The sequence below is a fragment of the Anarrhichthys ocellatus genome, unplaced genomic scaffold, assembly GCF_004355925.1.
Source record: "Anarrhichthys ocellatus isolate YVR2014 unplaced genomic scaffold, GSC_Weel_1.0 scaffold14, whole genome shotgun sequence".
NCBI lineage: Eukaryota > Metazoa > Chordata > Actinopteri > Perciformes > Anarhichadidae > Anarrhichthys > Anarrhichthys ocellatus.
In genome coordinates, this window is record NW_022280044.1 from 8,419,908 (window position 1) to 8,440,009 (window position 20,102).

Sequence of the window (20,102 nt, forward strand, 5' to 3'; positions counted from 1 at the left end):
GCCATGGAAGACACTTCATCACGTTGACTCCCCTTTTCTAACCACTGTTACCTTTTGTAAGTAAGAGTGTCTTTACAATATTGACTCACAAAGAGATTCTTGTTTCGGACATGGCGTACATGGTTTTGAGTTTGCGTCAGAAACTAGCTGTTTATACCAATATCTATATCCACCTTTCCTGACATTGTATTATTACTGAAATACACAACAGTATCGACAGGTTGTAAGATTCACACTGTGCAGGCATGGAAAACTAACTGGGTTGAACGTTGTTTGGCAACAAACACTGAGGCTACTGAGTGACAGCGCTTAGTTGTTCTACAGGTTAATGTTTACTGATGGACGAGCAAGGAACAACAAACTCCTGTTTGCGTGAACTCATAATGTTACTGCATGAGTGTTTCTATAGTCAATTTCCAGATAGCACCGCAGGATGGAATTGAGCCAACATATCAGTGGCATTTCACTGAAGCACATGGTCATGGACAAACAAAAGCTTCCTGTGTGGCTCCATCTCAAACACACATTCCACAGACAGTCAGAGTTATCCTCATATTCTTTTTTATCAGTGTGTGTGTTTCTGTGTGTCTGTGTTTTGTCACTGAGTGACTTAAATATTTCAAATGTCCACCCTTATTCAAAAGGTTCATGTTGTTCTAAAGGGTGGAGCCCATTTGTTCACACAGTTTGCACAAGATCTGCACATAATAAGTAACATAACACCATTTCCAGGGCTTTTATGTTAATGGTAACCTGTTCTGAGTTTACAGTGGCACACCCAGTGCAGAACGTTTTACATGTTTATAGTTGTATTTCTATTGAGTTGAAATGCTTAATCTTATTGTAAGATTGTCTAAGATTGGGCTCTTGTTTTAAAAAGGGAACTTTATGTGACATGGACGCTTGGGCGTGGGTGCGTTCACGCTCCACCAGGTTTTCAGATTTGGTCATTGCCTACGAAATAAAAGCTCGTACACGATGGTGCTTACTGAGTACTTGTACGTTTAATGTATATTAAATGTATATTAGATAATTTTGGATTTCATAAACATGCTCATCAATAGTTTAGAGCATTATAGACTGTGTTAAATTGAGAGGTACTCTCTTAAACTGGCATGCACTTTTTCAAAAAAAAATTGTTTGCCTTTTTAATTCCAGCGCATGGTGGTAACTATTTGGGCATGCAAACAATACGACGGAGCAGATTTAGTTTTCATTGTAAAATTACAGATAGGCTGCATTGTCCTACTTCCTGCCACAGCCACAGGAGCTTTATTTTGAATCTTACAACCGGAAGTCACGTCGTTTAATCTCGCTAGCTTGCTCTTCCCCGTTCCATCTCCAGTCTCTCTCCTCTGGGCTGAGGAGGGCTGACTCAAAACAGAAGAAGGCGCGCGCTCCTTACTGCGTTTAACGACGAGCTCAACCAGCGTTACGGCACATTTGGACTCTTTCGTTGTTCTAAAAGGTGTGAGTCACAGGGCTTCAGCAATGAAGTCATCAAATAGTCGCCCCTCCAGAGTGGGCAGAAACCCCTTCGTGCACGAGCTGAAATTCACCCTGACAGAGACAATAAAGGTAAGACAATTAAGATGACAAAAGATACATTTATTATCTAACTCAACTTTATAAAAGAACGTCATCCTTCAGTCATTGTATGCAACTGTCAAGTGCCTTGTTGTGCATGTAGTGTGTTTACTAACTTGCACCTAAACTTCTCCCACCTTGTTAAAGCACTCAGACACTTTCAGTATTTCCTGTTTTGCTGGCGAGTTGACAAAAAAAAACAAAAAAAACAAGTTATTGAAACTCAGACTATCTGGGACATGCAGTTCCACAATGTTTTCCTGGCAGTAGTGAGTATTATTTGTGAGCAATTCCCATATTTAAGTGGTCCTTAAAGGATGAAAACAAACAATAATAATAATAATGAAAATACTTTTATGCATGCACTTCTTAAAAATCACGTCATATATTTCACAGCATTTGATAGCTCACTGTAATGCATGCTCATTAGGATTAACCTTAGTATTCTAGGCTTAATATAGGCTTATATTATGCTGAAAACAACCACATAAATCCATGATAAATCTTGAACTCACTTAATTTATTATTGTCAGAAGAAACCTTTATTGGAAAAAGTTTTTCTTTTGTAGTTTTGAACTAATAACTGTTTAGCCGTCAGTAAGGTTGGCAGGATCTGCAAAGATAAAATGGAAAAGGAAACAAGTAGTTAACTCAGTTATCATTTTCTGGTTATCTATTACCTGACTGCCATGCTGCTCCATATTCTCCATAATAAGTGTCATCTGAGACGTGTGGGGTCAATATGGGTTCGGCCACTACTCCACATTTTCCTGGATGGATCTGCTAAGCCACAGTTTATTCTTGATTGACCAAATTTGCATCAAACATTTGCATTAGATTTGTATCCACTATCAACAGTGGGAAGCAAAAAATGCACCATTTATTTATTTATTTATTCATTGCACTGTTCAACTGTCATACTGATATGCCGAGCATGTCAACATTTACTTTACTTTCTCTCACATCACCTTTTGTCAGTCTACACTTCTCTGTTTCTTGCAGTTTCTTTTGACTCCCAGGTACACAGTGTTTACACTGTTAGCACAAGCTGAGTGTCATGTGTACTCTGATAGTCCTTATTAGAGTGGATCAGTTTCCAGGATAGCATAGCAAGTGTGACTTATGGTTTGGGTTAGGTTAAAGTCAAGGCTAGGATCTGTCCTGTTACGGTTGCTCCATCCTAAGGCCGATACTTAAATACAATGGTAGCACATTTAAAGAAGAGCACACACCTTGTTAGAGCGAGGCATGTGCTACATGCTGCATGAGATACTCTGCTGCTTTGATACAGATCGACAGCTGTGGCTGCATCCTAAATCAACCGTTGAAATCGATTGATTCTCACTGCTGGAGGAGGGCCTTCTCATTAATCAACCAATGGATCAATGGGTTCTCAGGCCTGGTGATTGGTGAGGTCTGCTGACAGGATGACTGCTAATGAAGTCCAACTAAATCAGTAATTTCATCCAGTTTTCATGGAGCCTAAATGATCATTTCTTTCATTTTAGGTTTGTTATAAAGATGAGATTAATTCTAAGGCATTTTCAGTCGATCCTTCACTAAATCCCGCCCTCAAATGCTAACCGGCCAATCAAATTGTAGCATCGGCCAGCGACGACCAGCGTCTGACAAATATACGGCTCTGCTCCATAGACGCTAATACAAGCGTTTCAGATTTTCTTCATTTTCAGGCTGGTTTTGTGGATCTGGAGCTCATCATGGTTAAAAGTTATGTAATAGCGATGCTCGTTACCCGGAGAGGTTGGAAGGAGATACGTATATGTTTCTACAACATTAAGGTTACGTAAAAACGTATGGATTTTTAGTAAAAGAACATTAAGACATAAATAACTAGCGTTAGCACATCTATGCTACACTAGCTACTGAAGGTAAACTGAACGTATTCTGCCTTTGCTTTTTGTTGATTGGAACAGTGAATAAAGACCTAACAGGCTTAACAGTAATAGTGTTGTTTCATTGTCTTCTGTCTCAACCGCCAGGTGAGGTGGTTGTTCACTTCACACTTGTCTTTTAGCTTTAGCTTCTATCTTTTACTTTCTAACATGTTTTCTCTGCTGAATCAGTTTCACATCCTGGAAATATCAATAACGCATATTGTAGACCCTTATGCTGTCTTCTCTCTGAAGTGGCGTTTAGTTTTTTTCCCATAAATTAGATCATATCTCTTCAGTGAGTGCAGTTAGTGACAGTGTGGGCTTCACGGTAACTCTGACAGCTTGACAGAGTAGCAGCTTGGGGGCGTGGCTTAGCGAATGGCACTTTGCCGTCATTCTTCCGGGAGAAATCCACTAAAACAAATTCCACTGCAAACAAGTATCAATATATAACAATATGGGTTTCAGTCTATTTGTTTGCAGTCACACAATCGGACAAAAGGAGGAAGTGCACACCCATCAGGTTTATCTGTTGTCCCGTAGCTCCAGGGCTCAGAGATGCCTGCTTTCATTCAGAGCAAAACACACAAAGCACTAGGCTCAGGAAATCGGCCTTTATGTGGACACCGCCGGTTCCCAACAATCACGCTCCGCTGAGAAAAGTGCTAAACCCCTTCTGCCTTTTTGGTTTTCCATGCTTTCACCGCAGTAAGCTATGCTTTTAAGCTTGGCTTTGTGAAGACCCTCTAACCACTTCACTTCAGCCAGCTTGAATGCTGTACCTGTTTCCCCAGTGTTGTTCCTGCTGAAAGAAAGTCTTTATTAGTACACGTCATTTTTTTCTATTGGAGCTTGCACTTTACTGTAAACAGTTGCGTGTCTGTGCCAGATGACGGCAGCAGTCCAGTGATTGTAAGCTGGACCATGTGTCTAGTTCACACCTTCCACTGCCTGCTTTTAACGTGGCAGAGAGGTGTGTGTTTTTCCACTTAACACACACACGTGTGAACTTATTAGTTTGCATGCACGCGCAGTCCCTGTTTAAACAAACACAAGCTTGACCTTGACAAAAAAAAACGTACTTCCTACATGGATGCCATAGGCTCTAGGTCTAAATAACAGCACGACGTGTGTGTGTGTGTGTGTGTGTGTGTGTGGGTCTGTCATATTGAGACAATATGTGCTGCTTAATGCATAAAGCACATCCTCCCTCCCCTGGTACTTTGTTTTTCCAACTTCCAGCAAACATGATCAGCTGCACTGTGGACTAACTAGGTCAGCAAGCTTTTCTGACGGACAGATGGCCGCGCTCCTTTCAGCTGAGTCACACATTGTTGAACAGTCAACATCATACAGACATCGCTACCAACTCTCCAGTTTGCAGACGATATACCTGTGACATCCGATAGAGCTGCAATGTCCACACACTGGACTGTGGCACATCTCAAATCTCAGGAAATCATTTGAGATAAATGTCAGATATTTCAGTATCGAAACATATTCTGCTTGTATGGTTGTTTTAGCGTCAGCTAAGAGTGAAGTATAGAGATATTGGGTAATTTCACCAGCACATATTTCCTTCAAGGTAAATATTTAAGGCGGGGTGTGACCTTAAGAGTATTTGAGTAACGAAAAAACAATCTGTGCACCAACAACATGACTAACGGTGGGTTGAGTGCTTCCTTGGCTCCCAAGTGGAATCAGAGCACACTTCCCGTGGCTAATTGAAAACAAATAACCAAGGCCAATTAGCCTTCACTGCAGGGTATGGAGCACTTACAAGAGTGCTGGGCCACATAGCACAGGGGAGCTGGGTGTTATTTATCATGGCAATGGAAAAGTATGTCAGTCAGTGTCAGTGCAGATAAATATGAAAAACAAAAATGGTAATGATCAAAGTTGTTGATATGGATCAATACATGAATCGGTATAATTTATTTATTAGATACATACTCATCCCAAAGAAAAATGACATCATGCCCTGTCACTGACAATGTCAGTCTGTCGTTCGCTCCACCACGAATTAAATACTGGATCTCGACAACTGTTGCATGGTTTTGCCATGAAAATGTGTACAGACATTCATGGGAGTGTACGTCTAAGAGGATGAACCCTAACGACTTCGCTCATCCCCTGACCTTCACTCAAGCACCATCATGAGGTTGACATTCATGGTTCAGAAGGAAATATCTTGACACTTATTTGTTCCACATATTCTAGTTCCCAAGAGGATGAATCCTACTGACTTTGGTTTTCCCACAGCAACTCCAACATCTTAAAGTCTCACTTATTCAGTGAAATATCTCAACATCTTCCTGATGGATTGGCACCACATTGTGTACAGATATTCATGTTTCCTAGACAATCTAATCTACTGACTTTGATCATCTCCTGACATCTCCTGTCCCTCTGGCGACACCATGAGATGGACACTTGTTTTTTAACAGCTCAACATTTATTGTATGTTTATTGATTGGATTCTTGGTCCCCAGATGATGAACTGTAAAAACCTTTATCGCCTGGCTTTTACTCCAGCGCCATGTGTGTTACGACCAAATACCTGCAGAACTAGCAGCATTAACATCAACCTCAGTTGAACTGTGTGTTAACTGCTAATTAGCAAATGTTAGCATGGTAAAATGCCATAGTAAACCATATACGTGCTAAACTATCGTGAGCATGTTAGAGGGCTGTTGTGAATATCGGCTCAAAGCACTGCTGTGCTTTAAAGCCTCACAGAGACGCTTGCATGGTTGTAGAGTCTCGTTATCTCAGTATCTTAAAGTCAATATGAAATGATTAATGTCTTTCGATCACATCCCCAGTAATACCGTGCACCAATTTAACATTATAGGCCAAAAAATATAACAAAAAATAAATTGCGTAGTAAAAAAATTGACGTGTGCTTACGTAACATAGTACCAACCAATAATACCACGGCATCCGTCCATCAATCAATCTGCCACTGAACTGAAGGATTTGATTTAAATCCCTCTTGTAACTGTACGCCGCTCAATAATTCAGTTCCACTGGGGAAAACATCACAGTGCAGAAGCTGAAGACGCTCTAACGCTCTTCCATTTCACTGACTCTCTAATGTACAGAGGTACTATTCGTTGCCTTTGGTGTTCAGAGATTATTTGTGTTTTTGAACCTGCTTGCCAGTCAATGTGTTGTTCTATTGGCAGGCTGTTGCCGGTGGTGCATTCGTTTGTTCGGTAGAGTCCGTCGAAGGTTGAAGAAATATTTAGATCACGTAAACTGTGTGACTCTATGCTCTAATGGCCCAGGACAGCTTTAGTGTTGCCCTACATACATACAGAAGGTGTGGGTTTGTGTGTGTGCATCAGGAGACAATGGGGCCATCGCTTCTTCCCAGAGTCTCCTGAATATTTAACATCCAACAGAATGGCCTCACAAATCACTGAACTTTACCCTCGGGTCAAAAGACATTTGCCTCTATTTACTATGTATATTCGTTCGGAGTAGGCAATAGGAAATCAGTTTACTTGTCATAAAAAGTACCACTCAGCCTCTAAAAATTGTTTATTTTCCTCTGTGGCTCTGACGGGAGCTGTCATCAATGGGTTATTTTAACACACTGTTATGTTCAATCCTGCACATAAAAGGAGGCGTTTGAGGGCTAATAATATAAGGAGTGCAGTAACAAATGGTTGCACTCAGAGAATAAGACTTTGAAGATACCTTTTTATGAGAGTGAGGATGTGTGTTACAAGGGAGCCCGGCAGTGCAGCAGCTTTTTTTTTTTATAGCGAATTTCAAATCATCAGTGGAGGATGGGTCCGGTGCTCACATAAAACACCAGCAATTACTCCCCTCTACCACGCCCCAGCTCATTCTCATGCCACCTCCTGAGAGAATGTCAGCAGATCCTCCCAGATGGATTCGTTAAGCTCTGATGATGAGTGCACTGTGCGTCAGGCATGGGGGTGGGAAGGCAAGAAGAGGCGTTGGAGCATCATAAATCTCTCCCATACTGTTTATTTATTAATATAGCCCTGCAGTGTGCACCTGTGCTCCTCCTCCGGAGAGAGAAATACAGACCAGGAAAGACAGACAGGGAGAGGGAGGGGGAGAGGGAGAGGGAGGGGGGAGGGGTAGATATGATTCCCCAGAGTGGCCACAGAAAGCCCAGTAGGAGGAAAACATTTGAAGGGGGAGCAGCATGATAAATGAAGGTGAAGCTGAGCAAATAGACATGGAGAGTGAAAGATGGATGGATGGTTGGATGGTCTGATGGATGGATGGATGGTCGAGGTGAGGAAGTCCTCCGGGATTGGTGACTACTGTAAAGCAGGGCGGGAGGTTGATGAGAGGGGAATGAGGGAGCGCGCTGAAGGTGCGGGAGATCGAGCAGAAGTCGGATAAAGAGGGGAGGAAGGAGCTGAAAGTGTCACACAGTCTGAATTTACACTGGAGGTTGTGACTATGTGACCCAGTTACTGCACACACACGCAAACACACACACACACACACTGCTCATCTCCACTGTGGCGCTTCGGTGAACTTCATTTTGGAGAAGTGACTTTTGGTTCAACTTAACCACAGTGTTTGCAAAGTCGCCTTATCGTTTTTTCCTTCCTTCCTGTTTATAAAGTAAAACCTCACTGCCGTTATGCAAATGGAAAGGCCCTTTCTGATAATGCCAAACGCTCAGCAAAACCCCCTCATTCCTTATTGCATAGTGCATTGATTGCAGGATAAGCTTGTTGAGATGCATTGTCCTTACAAAAAACGGTTACATTTCACCAACTATTAAAGTATACGGCTGCAAAAGTACTTAATATAAATGTATTTCAATTTATTGAATGCATTTAAAAGTGTAAATGAACCGAATTAACTTCCCGATGGCATTTTAAGACAGCAAATTAAGAGCATCATACGTATAAGAAGGGTAGGCATGAAACAGACATTTAAAAGTAAATACACAAACTAAATTGGAACAGTTATTCATACGGTCGGGGCTGCCTGGAAGTTAAACATTACCGGGAGAGTGTTTCTGCTGTTCTCTCCACCCGGAGTCTGATCCCAGTATTACAGGCAGTGCCACCTCTCAATGAAACCTGAGCACTGGAGTTAAACATTTCTGGGAAAGTGTTTCTGTTGAGGAGACTGAATAATGACTTTCGTCGTACAGATATATTTCTCAAATAGAGCTCACCCGTGGTTTTTACCTCCGCCCCTGCTTGGACCACCGTGGGGTCGCTTGAACAGCATCGCCCCTCCGGCCCGAGTCACCTTAAGCTCCTCTGTAAAAGGCGATGCTGAAAGTATTGCTATATAGATATTGGACATATAAGCCTGTGAGCTCCAGGGGTCCATAGCCAGGAAGGTGTTATCAGAGCATGGCTTTCTGAAGACACAGATGGAATGTGTGTAGGCGTATTCGTCCGCTGAGCAGGAATGTATAGTATGTTAAATGACAGTTGGCTGAAAAGCAGTAGGAATGTGAAACAGCTGAACAGTGAATACTATGCTGTGAAAGAGCAGTGGAATGATAACGATGTGACGGCTCGTATCTCTCTGTCTCTCCTCAGATAGGACTAATGTCGGTGACAGTGTTTCCAGTGCGGCTGCTGCTGGTGTCCTTCCTCATGCTGCTGGCGTGGCCCTTCGCCTTCACAGCCTCCCTGGGGCGATCTGATTTCGTCATTGAGCCACAGTCGAGGTGGATGAGGTGTGCGTGTGTGTGTGTGTGGAATATTTCTGTTTAGGAAAGTGTGTAAGTGCTACCAAAACATATGGGATTAAGATAGCATTAAGATAAACGGATCCAAACAAACAAGGCCTTTGATAAGCGCAGTCTTGTTTATTGGTGTCTGCTGAAAACAATATGCCTTATTTAATTTAATGAATAAACAAAGGACAAAAGAGATGTATGAACATATTTGAAGCAACTGGATTAACACTTTTTGAGATATGAAACAGAAGTTGATCTTTAGGCACTGACGAGCCTGAAACGTTGTTTTCCTGCTGAAATTCGTAAATTGTTAACCTCCATTACAGTAATGTGAATTTACACTTTGCATCAACTGCCTGCGTGTCCTTTCTCAGGTTTATTGACCTGTGTCTACGTGTGATCATGCGGGCCATGTGGTTTTGCGGAGGTTTCCATTGGATCAAAGTGAAAGGTGAACGGGCGGCGCAGTCTGAAGTTCCCATCCTCACCGCGGCACCACACTCCTCCTACTTTGATGCCATCCCAGTCACCCTAACCATGTGCTCCATAGTCACCAAGCTGGAGAGTAGGAGCATTCCCGTCTGGGGCAGTGAGTAGTACACTTTTCCGTCACCTCTTCGAACCATCGATTTACCGAAACATTTAATGCCCCACAATGACATTAAACATATTCTCCATTTAATGCCAACCGCTCTGTAGAAGTTACCAGACTGTAATAAGAAAATAATTTAAAGCCAGATAATCAACTTTTGTGTGAACCAATTCACACCTGAATATCTATAAACCAAATTCTCATTGGAAACAGGAATCCTTAATTGCGCTGAAAACCTCCCTTTCTCTTCAACTGCTCAACATGCATCTCTATGGGTTGATCTTTAAACCATTTCTCTCCTGATCTGGCGTTCATTCCTAATCTTTTTCTACACCACCGTCCTCCCAGCTCTGATCAGCTACATCAGGCCGGTGTTTGTGTTTCGGTCGGATCAGGACTCCAGAAGAAAAACTGTCGAGGAGATCAAGCGGAGAGCCCAGTCCGGAGGGGAGTGGCCTCAGGTAAAGCACATTAAACTGCACATGAATCCATATGTACACACAGAGAAACGCTGATCTGAACTTCAGATCAAACAGATCAAGAGCAATTTCAAATGAAGAGTTAGAGCCAGATGTTTGTGTGTATTTGAGCCTTACTGTGTATTTATTGTTCCAGATCATGATATTCCCAGAGGGGACGTGCACCAACAGGTCGGGGCTCATCTTGTTCAAGGCTGGTATGTGTTCAGTTCAGTCCCTTTTCTTGCGTCATGAAACCAGGTGGAAGGTAGCCGTGTGTGTGTTTCAAAACAATCTCATTGCAGTAAAATGTAGCAGAAAACATGCACGTGTTTACTTCATGTAGATTTAGCTTTAGACTTTAGAGTAAATAGCATGATTGAGCCAGAGCTACCCAACGTGGACTCTAAGGACTAAAGGACAGCAGGTAGCAGGCAAACGTGTCCCGCGTCGTAAAATGCCCTGCACACTTAATCCACACTTCATGCACACTTCTCCTAAAACCACTTCAAAGCAGTATTCAGAGCGAAGTGTCTCCCTCACTTCACACCAGTGCAGCTGTTCGATGCAATGGACCTTCAGGCTGGTTTTAGGACTGATGTAAATCAGCTGATGTGAACAAGTTTAGATGATATGATATGATGGATTCAGTGTGATTATTGTTAATGTATTAACACAACAACTGTAACTTTAATATTGACCTTTTATTACATTGAAATACCATGTAATGTCATGTACCATGATATTTTTCAACTTGAATTTCTGTATCTGTTTTCAAAGTAATATATTTATTCAATGCTATGAATTCAGTTGTTTAAATTTCAATATTAAGTGTTCAGTGGCTGTTACAATTCATATACTTATTCCTCTTATTTGCTGCCATACTTATTTGTAATCGCGTGAGAGATGGGATGTTCTTATGAACAGAGCGGTCTGCAGTAAACTCCTACACGCTTGAATTCATTCTGGCAATTATCAGTAATACATCACACAAGTAGGCACTTGACTACTTGCACGGTAAGGTTATGAAACCGACTTCTTTTTTTGTCCTGAGGCTAAAATTATTCCTGTTTAATAACAATTGTGAGCGATCCAAAGTCAATACGAAGGTTGGTATTCTTCAGAGTAGCTGGTACAATAATCGTCCAAACCACAGCTTAAAACAAAGTTGGATTGTGGTTCTTGGTAATATCCAGCCAAGAGTGTGCCGTTGTGTTAACAGGGAGATGTGATGTAATCCCTTTGTTCAGTATAACTCTGTGTGCCTGGCGTTGACTGCATAGCTGCCAACTCCAGGTGTAGCTGTCCGAGCAAGTTCATTTCATGTTGGCCCGGCAGGTTTGGGTTCAGTGTCTTGCTTGGGGACACCTCAGCAGGACACATAACGTTCGTTATGTGATTGTTTCCATATTTTTGGGGCTTGTTTTTCTGCTAACATCCCGCGTGTGAGTTACTGTCAGTTGTTGTTCCCTTCCCTGCCTGCTCTGTCTAATCCCCTTTCTTCCAGTCTTTCATTTTATCATTCCCAGTAAGCCCTGTTGGTCTCACCCTGCTCTGTGTGTGTGTGTGTGTGTGTGTGTGTGTGTGTGTGTGTCTGTGTGTGGGTGTGTGTGTGTGTGTGTGTCTGTGTGTTTGTCTAGCTCTGATGTGTCTCCTCTGGTTATGTCTCCTCACTGGCTCCCAGCACAACAGAGCAACATTGTGTGTGTGTGTGTGTGTGTGTGTGTGTGTGTGTGTGTTTTTAATGTGCTTGGTGCCACCTGTGCATGACGTCCTCTGCAGATACGTCCAGTCCCTTTGTTTTTTTCATAGAGTCGTCACTTTCATGTTCACCCTCCTCTCCCTGTCCGTCCCCTTACTGTCCTATCATATGTCATATTATTATTCAGAGGCTGAGGACGGTGATCACTCTTATGTTTGCTCTTTCACACTCTCAGCTAAACACTCGCAGCTAAACCAACACGTGAGAATAAGTTGTAAGCCAGTCGTCCATGTTTGAGGTTCCTTTTTGATCCTCTGCTGTTAATGTTAAATCGCCTCACCCTGCCTTGAGGGCCTATTCATTATGTACATATTAACACTTATTTAAGCTATGTGTTTAAATCTATTGTGCAGTAAAATTATAATTCACTTTACTTAAGTTCAAATTTAATTTTTTAATTAACTTTCAAAAATATGTTGTGTACTTATAATAACTTCACAGCTTGTTGCGCTACCCCCAAGTGGCTAAAAAACAATGAAGCCTTATTCTCATTAGTACGTTTGTTTCCATTATCATGCATTCAAAGCTCACCCTGTAGCTTGAATAGGACTTCCTCCAGTAATACACATACTGTATGTAGCTTCTACCAGCTCGTCTGTCAGCAGGACATTATAGAATCTCAACAGAGAGCTCGTCTGCCAGGCCGGAGCTTTTTGCTAATATATGCATGTCGTTATTGATTTGAACGTTTTATTTTTTCTCTTTTTTTGTCTTCTCTCCTCTACGTATATTTCTCAGGTGCTTTCATACCAGGACTCCCAGTGCAGCCCATGGTGCTGCGCTACCCAAACAAACTGGTAAACGCACTTTGTTTTAATCCTTCTCTGTACCTACACCTAGAGCAGGGGTGTCAAACTCATTTTCACTCCGGGCCACATCAGCATCATGGTTTCCCTCAAAGGGCCGGTTATAACTGTAAGACTGTATAACTGTAACTACTCCTAACATATTGTTAAATAACTGTCTCTGCTTTTGATTATTGTTTATTCAAGTGTAAAAATATTGTACATGCAGTTATATAAATGTAAAATGATATTTAAGCACATTTCTGTTATTATAACATAAATAATTTTAATTTAGGGTTAAGAAACCCACATTACTCTATCAAAGATCAAACTATTAAAGAAAATAACAAAGACAAATATCAAACACAAGTTATTACAATAACTTTGTTCAAAGCTATTGTTGTCACCTCTCTGCATCACTAATGTCCCGCCCTGCCGTCGTTCCCGTGCACGGCAGCTACATCCAAGAGCTCCTCACAGAGTCAGGTCTGCCTTGAGCCTCTTACAAACACTGACAGATGATGTATCTCGTCTCTGAGCTAGCTGTGTTGTTAGATTGCTGCTAGTTCCTGAACTCGGTCTGCGATGGTGTTTCTTCACAAACTGACATTTGTAAAAGTCTGTATCTGGTCGGAGCACACCTGCTCACATACCTTTAGCATGCACTGGGCTGTAGCTTCTGTAAATATATTCTGCTGTGATTGCAGTCTGCCTTTTAATTCTTGGACAATTTGATGTTTTTCTTGGAGGCTAAATTTAGCTCCGTGTTTGGTGTCAAAATGCCGACGTGAATTGTATCCTTCATCACCGACACGCATCATAACACAGAAGACAGACCCGTTTTTCTCCTTGAAGCACAAACATGTATTCGCTTTCCCATCTTAAATTACATCTTCTTCCCTCTGCATCAATTTTTCTCTTCGTGGACATTTTGGGATTATTTGTCGATCTTTTTCAACTCAATCACTTGTTGGAAAACCTCTTTACGGGCTGTTCCCTCTCCTGTCCACCTGTTGTGATAGTTTTAATGTCGGTACACAGACAACATGCTATCTCATAATTTCAACTTTCTATCTCATAATTTCGACCATGGGGATATTTTTATTTTCAAGTCTAAGTTAAATTTCTTTTTCCAAAATAAAAAAAAAAATAAAAAACTTTTTTCTTTTTTTTTTTTTTTTTTGCTGGTGGATTCGCGGGCACATAAAATGACGTGGCGGGCCGGATTCGCCCCGCGGGCCTTGAGTTTGACACGTGTGACCTAGAGAGACGCTCTAAACTTGAATTGTTTTCAAAGTTTCCTTGGACATCAGTTTAGGGTTTAGACTCCAGCCATACATGTACACAGACCTAGACATGCTAGGTCTAGGTCTGTGTACCTTAGTATGTGCTCCTCTTGTGTTGAATGACTTCATGTTCTAGTAGGATGATATTTCATCGCCCCTTTTTCTCTCTCTCTCGCTCTCACACACACCCAGGTGTCATGTCTCTCTCTCACCACCTCTCCTCCCTCTCTCATGAATTATGCAGTTCTTATTACCTAGTTTGTTTGTTTTTTTTACTTCTTTATTTTTGCATTTAGCTCGAAAGCTTTTGTCACCGTTTCCCTTTGTGCCGAGTTTAGTCACTGTGCTGACTCCAGTGACAACGTGGCAGTACAGTACAGGGCAGTTAAGTGGGGCACAGAAAACCTGAATAAGACTCTGTTTCTGCACCGCCAGAAGTGTTTCCACTCCATCTGTTTCCAACTCTTCTTTTAAGCTGTGGAGAAACGTTGCAGCTGGAAATGGAAACACCTGTAACCAATCCAGCCAATCCACCCACCCACATTAACAAAAAACCGATTGTTACTGACATTTAGGTTGGAAGTTCAGGTATATTAACCTAGGTATGTATATAACGACGAATCTAGCCTTAATCCACTACCCTTAAACAGAGATTAAAGAGTTATGCTCACTTCTTTTTAACTCCACATTCCTAAATGTTAGTGTAATTTGAGATCTTGGCTCAAAATGTTAAAACATTATCAGGACAAATATGTGCTGCCCTCTCGGCCATTTTGGTCTCATTCGACTAACTTTTCTTTAGTCGATTAGTCATTTTTTTAATGCCTCATTCATGCTGAATTTTTTCCAAAAAAACGTCGCTGGTAAACACAAGATTTAAAGTTGTCTTGTAAATCAGTATTTAGGGATTAATTAGCAGTAACGAGTATTATGTATGAAGTGTGTTGGTCTTCAGCCAGAAACAATAAATAAACAGCAGTTCGAGGAAGTTTGAGAAATAGTTTGAAATTGACCTCCTGTGTGTGTGTGTGTTTGTCCTGAGCCATTTCCTCTTTCTCCTTCCTCTCCACAGGATACTGTTTCATGGACGTGGCAAGGTCCCGGAGCGTAAGTGTTTGTCTTTGTCTCACACACCTTCACTCTTATATAAACCACTAACCATAACACACACGCGCACACACACACACACACACACACACACACACACACAGAGCTTCTACTGCCCTCAGCCAAGTACTGTATGTTGTTAAAACACCAGTGACCTGTTTTCCATTAAGAATGAACGTGGTGAGATGCTGCAGGGAAACCTCCATTATCTCCGGCCTTGTCTCCATCCATCATATTATATTTCTCTTCCTGATACTATCTCGTCATGTAGAGACAAAGCCAACTCTTCTGTCTTCCAGGTTCAAGATCCTATGGCTCACTCTGTGCCAACCTCATAATCCCATGGAGATAGAGGTCAGTGGTTTATAGTATCTTCAATCTTAACAAACTGAGAAAATATTAGCTTAAAATATGTGATGAATGTGTAATTCCTTATTTATTATGTTATATAGCGGATCAGAACACAGTTTTGTGACCGGACAATGACGTTAAGTTGACATTCTCTTTCCTTAGTACCTGCCTATTTACACTCCTTCAAACGAGGAGAAGGAGAACCCTGCTCTGTTTGCCAACAACGTCCGAAAGCTCATGGCCAAGTAAGTGTGATTGCATAAATGCTGGATTTTGTGTGTTCATAACACACAGACACGTGTGAATGTCCTCGTAAACCTTTTTCCTTTCGTGCTGATAGGGCGCTTGAGGTTCCGCTCACCGATCTGTGGTTTGATGATCGTGAGATTAGCCTATCGCAGGGCCCGCTGCGCATACACGACTGCAGCAGCCTGCTCGAGTTCCACCAGCTGGTGTGCCGCTTGGGGTGAGTCAAGTGAGACTGGATTGACTGATCGGACTGGGTGGAAGGTGGTTGTGATCCAAGACTTTGGATACTCAAAAACACATGTGAAATGTTTGGTGTTCTACAGCACAGATGTTCTGCCACATTCACTGTTCTTTTATTCACGTTTTATTCAATTTACGTCATTTCCGTCTAATGAAATAGCCACAAAAAGTACGCTAACTTTGGATGAGTCGACTTATACAGTTATGTTGCGAATTCTTAAAAATAGCATTAGTCTTTTTAAAAACTGCTAAAGATTAAGTTCCCTGAAATTAGGTTTTATATCCAGATTTTGTCCATGTATGTGGTTAACAGCATGACTATTACATTGTTGCACGATGTGATTTCTTTGTGTTGTCTCTGGCAGGCTGAGAGCAGGAAGGAACGACAAAGTGCTGGAGGAGCAGGCCAGAAGAGCCAGGAAGCTGCAGGGAGACGGGCTGAGTTTGGAGGACTTTTCCCAGTTCCTCAACCTGCCAGTTACAGACACACTCACACAAGTCCACAGCCTCTTTGACCAGGTAAACACAGACAAAAAAACCAATAAATAAATGTATGCAAGTCAAGTATGTATAATAACATACAATAGGATTACTGGTAAAAGACACGGAACAGTATAATAGTAGAGATTAAAGATGACGTTCCAAACGAATAGGTATACTTGATGTTTAGTCATCAGCTATGAAACAACGTGTATTCTTATGGGTTTAAAGTCATTTATATGGAGGTAGAGGCCTGACTTCTCTGTACCATACAATTTAGCAGTACCAACTTAAAATTCAAAGGTAACTTTGGTATTTTTCAACCTGGACCTTATTTCCCCATCTTGCTTTTGTGTCTATCTGAATAATAGGGACAACAACTTCCATAATTGGTCCAGTATCAAGCTCGACCGCAGCCGCTCACGGCAGCCGCTCACGGCAGCCGCTCACGGGCTACAATGTAATCATATGGCACCGTCATTTACGTCCACTAAAAGTGCTTGTTTTTGCCACCGACAGGCTCTGATTGTTATTATTGTGTTATTATTGTGTATAAGTGTTTGACATTATGGAAAGAAGTCGGACCATTTGTCCCTGTTGGTCACTTAGACACAAAAAAAATATTGAAATTACCCTTTAAGGAGAAAGATCCTAAAATGTACCTTTGCAAAAAGTTCAGATCTAATATAGAAAAAGAAAAGTCACTTTTGTGCATGATGCCAAACACATCATGCACAAAAAAACATCTTTTTAGTGCCATGGTTATAATATGAGGGGAATATAGAAGTAAAATGATATTCATAATTGTGCAAATATTTGGGCGGATGGTGTCAATGACTCCCTACAACAGTTTGGTATTTATTCAAGGTTTTTTGAAATCCCAATTAGATCTGAGAAGTTTGCTGCATTTTCATCCTGGAGCGGTTTTAGGTCTCTTGTGTGGTCGTTTTGACAGGCCAGGGTTTGAGACTATGTGATCCACTGATTCAAAGGATCAAACTATTGCTATAGCTTTCCTATCTCATAGGTGACATACTGTAGGTTTCATGTGTTGTACTGGTTTGTCAATGACTGATCACGCCCTCTTGTGGAGAATATGAAGTCTGCTGAATGCCAATGCATTTACATATGTGTGATTTGAGCTTTGCTTAATTTAAAGTTCTTTGTCCAGTTGAATTTACAGGATTTTAAGCTCCAGATGGTAACAAATTTGGAACAATTGTCATCATGTTATTCCTTTGCTTGTTCTGCTCACTGAGATTATTTTGTTCCCAGCATGGAGATGGACAGATAGACGTCAGACACCATGTTATTGCTCTGTCTACCGTTCATCGACCATTGAAGTCAATGGAGACCCTCAAATTGGCCTTTACGGTGAGCACACGTACCATTGAATCTGGTTTGATCTAGGTTTTAAGTCATTTCACTAAAAGTATATATGTTGCTGTGCAGATGTATGAGAACGAGGAGAACGGGGACGTCCTAAAAGAGGACCTCGCCGCCATCTTTGAAATAATGTTGGGAGTGAAAAAGGTGGAACTTTCAGGTCTTTTCTTATCGCTTGACAGACTTCACACAGCGAAGATCACATATGGTAAGACTCGGTGTTATCATTCAACCTCAGCACAGAATGAATTATGATACCCTTCTACATATGAGACCATCGCAGAGATGATTGACAGCATCTTCCTCTGCGCTGTCACCATCCCGTGTGATTTCTTCTTGGCTTTACTGAAGAGTACAAGTACCGTCTGTTGTTGATTTTCCAGAATCCTTTACATCCACCACCTGCTTCTAAAAACCGTCAAAGCTTCTCTGTACACTCTTTCTTTGTACTATGAAGCTATTTCTTCTTTTTATATGAAAAAACCCATCTGCACATAATGTAAAACGCAGTACACAGACGAATGAAAGCTGGCCTGGAATCCTCATAATTGCACTAATGCTTTTAAAAAAGTAACTTAACAACATATCGATATTAAAATGGTAAACATAGCTCGTTAAATTTACATAAAAGATTTATTCCACTCCCCTCTCTACCAATAAAAAAATATACCAGACATGTTTAATAATGTTAAGACCCGACATTCACTGACATTAATAATAACATTTAACACCATTTTCTACGTTTTGCCCCCTTTTCCAGATGAACTTCATCATTTTATAGAGCAGCACCCGTTGTTCGTCCAGGATTACCTCGATTTTGAAAACCATCCGCGCAAACGCTGCTTCGGCCAACCTAAGAGCTGCAACGGCCACAACAAAGAGGACTGAAGAACGGGCTACGATGCAACCGCTCGGTTGACCTTCTCTCTCTGATGTAACGGCATCTCCAAATGCTGCAGCTTCCCCTACCGCCGCTGTGCCTTCAAGTGCTGGAAGAGAAAGGAATTGACAGAGTAACTAAGTTGTAAGGAACAGTGAGGATGGATCAGTTTTGCACAGATGATGGAAACACGTTTCTCACTTCTTTTCTGAGCTTTTGTTTTGACTTTCTTTGCATTTGTATCCCCATTTTGATGTAAAAAACCCCACTTCTTTTTCAGATTTTTTTCCTCTTCAGATGTATTATTTATTTTTAAATGTATTTTCTTATGTATGACATACAGATATTTAAAACAAATGTTGATAAAAGGTGGGGTTTGGGTTAATGTTTTTTTTTAGCCCGTTTGGTGATCTCAGGCAAATGTGTAGTCCTGTATAGAAACATAGAAACCTAACGTCAGGTAATAAAGGAACAGGATATACATCATGCTGCCATTGTATGATAACTGATACTCCAAACTATGAAACAAATACCAGAAAGATCTGCTACGTAATCCAATGAAATCATTCCTTACTTCAAGCAGCTGTGTCACTGCCATAGATTTTGTGCCTTGCAAAAAAAAAAAAAAAAAAAAAAGAAGGGGGTTTGACATTTGACAAGGACCAGGAAGTGTCTGATTATATTTTGATATGAATAGGAATCAAATCTTCCAGCTATGTGTTTTTTTTTTTGTTTTTTTTTTATTTGGTAATATGAGTAAGGAAAATATTTTTAAAAAGCTACAGTTTTTTCTAAGTAAAAAATGTAAGCACATGGTTCAGAGCAATAACTCCTTCTTTTAACCCTCTGACAGATGGATATCACACATACTGCTTCTACAGATGAAGAATAGCCTCTTGGCTAACTCTGGCACTTTTACAGGAATGTTTTATTAATGTGCATTGTCTCTACCAAATATACCAAAATAAAAAATAATCTGTGCATTGATAGGCTGGTTTAAATATTGAGCTCAGCTGGTCTACTCTGGACTGACACATTTTCTATCTTATGGCTGATATATTTATGTAAAGTGTAATTTCTCAATTACAGACTTGAATGCAGAAATCAAAGCTCCTTGCCTTAATTTTAATTAAAAAAATGATAAAAAAGTGTTGTCACCGACTCTCTTAATCCACTAGGTGGAGCTCTGCTTTCACACATTCACATCAACGTTGTTTGACTTATGGACTCCCTCAAAGGGACTTGCAGTACTTAAATGAAAGTCAGTTGTTCTCAAATTTCATAAAGCCCTCATAGTTATTTTATCATTTCTTCTATTACTTATAGCTTTTATACTGACTCAG

The 20,102-nt window shown here is 41.0% G+C and overlaps 1 protein-coding gene across 2 annotated transcripts; it reads left to right on the plus strand.

Moving 5' to 3' along the window:
- Positions 1-1,354: 1,354 nt before the first annotated feature.
- Positions 1,355-19,078, plus strand: lpcat1 (lysophosphatidylcholine acyltransferase 1). 2 transcript variants are annotated; one of them, XM_031854281.1, is made up of 14 exons: positions 1,355-1,578; positions 9,041-9,180; positions 9,558-9,772; positions 10,124-10,236; positions 10,391-10,451; positions 12,734-12,792; positions 15,139-15,173; positions 15,473-15,527; positions 15,687-15,769; positions 15,865-15,990; positions 16,379-16,532; positions 17,769-17,867; positions 17,946-18,087; positions 18,640-19,078. In XM_031854281.1, exons 1-14 carry the CDS (start codon positions 1,492-1,494, stop codon positions 18,765-18,767), a joined length of 1,497 nt encoding a protein of 498 aa, XP_031710141.1. In that variant the 5' UTR covers positions 1,355-1,491; the 3' UTR covers positions 18,768-19,078. The 2 variants fall into 2 exon arrangements, with proteins under 2 accessions (XP_031710141.1, XP_031710142.1); XM_031854282.1 differs by having other exon boundaries at positions 9,041-9,171.
- The last annotated feature ends 1,024 nt before the right edge of the window (positions 19,079-20,102 follow it).

Excerpts from the sequence above, each read along its gene's own strand:
- lpcat1 (XM_031854281.1), top strand. The coding sequence starts at position 1,492 with ATGAAGTCATCAAATAGTCGCCCCTCCAGAGTGGGCAGAAACCCCTTC. Across the intron at positions 9,181-9,557 it reads CCACAGTCGAGGTGGATGAG|GTTTATTGACCTGTGTCTAC; the intron begins GTGTGCGTGTGT and ends GTCCTTTCTCAG. Across the intron at positions 18,088-18,639 it reads CACAGCGAAGATCACATATG|ATGAACTTCATCATTTTATA; the intron begins GTAAGACTCGGT and ends CCCCTTTTCCAG.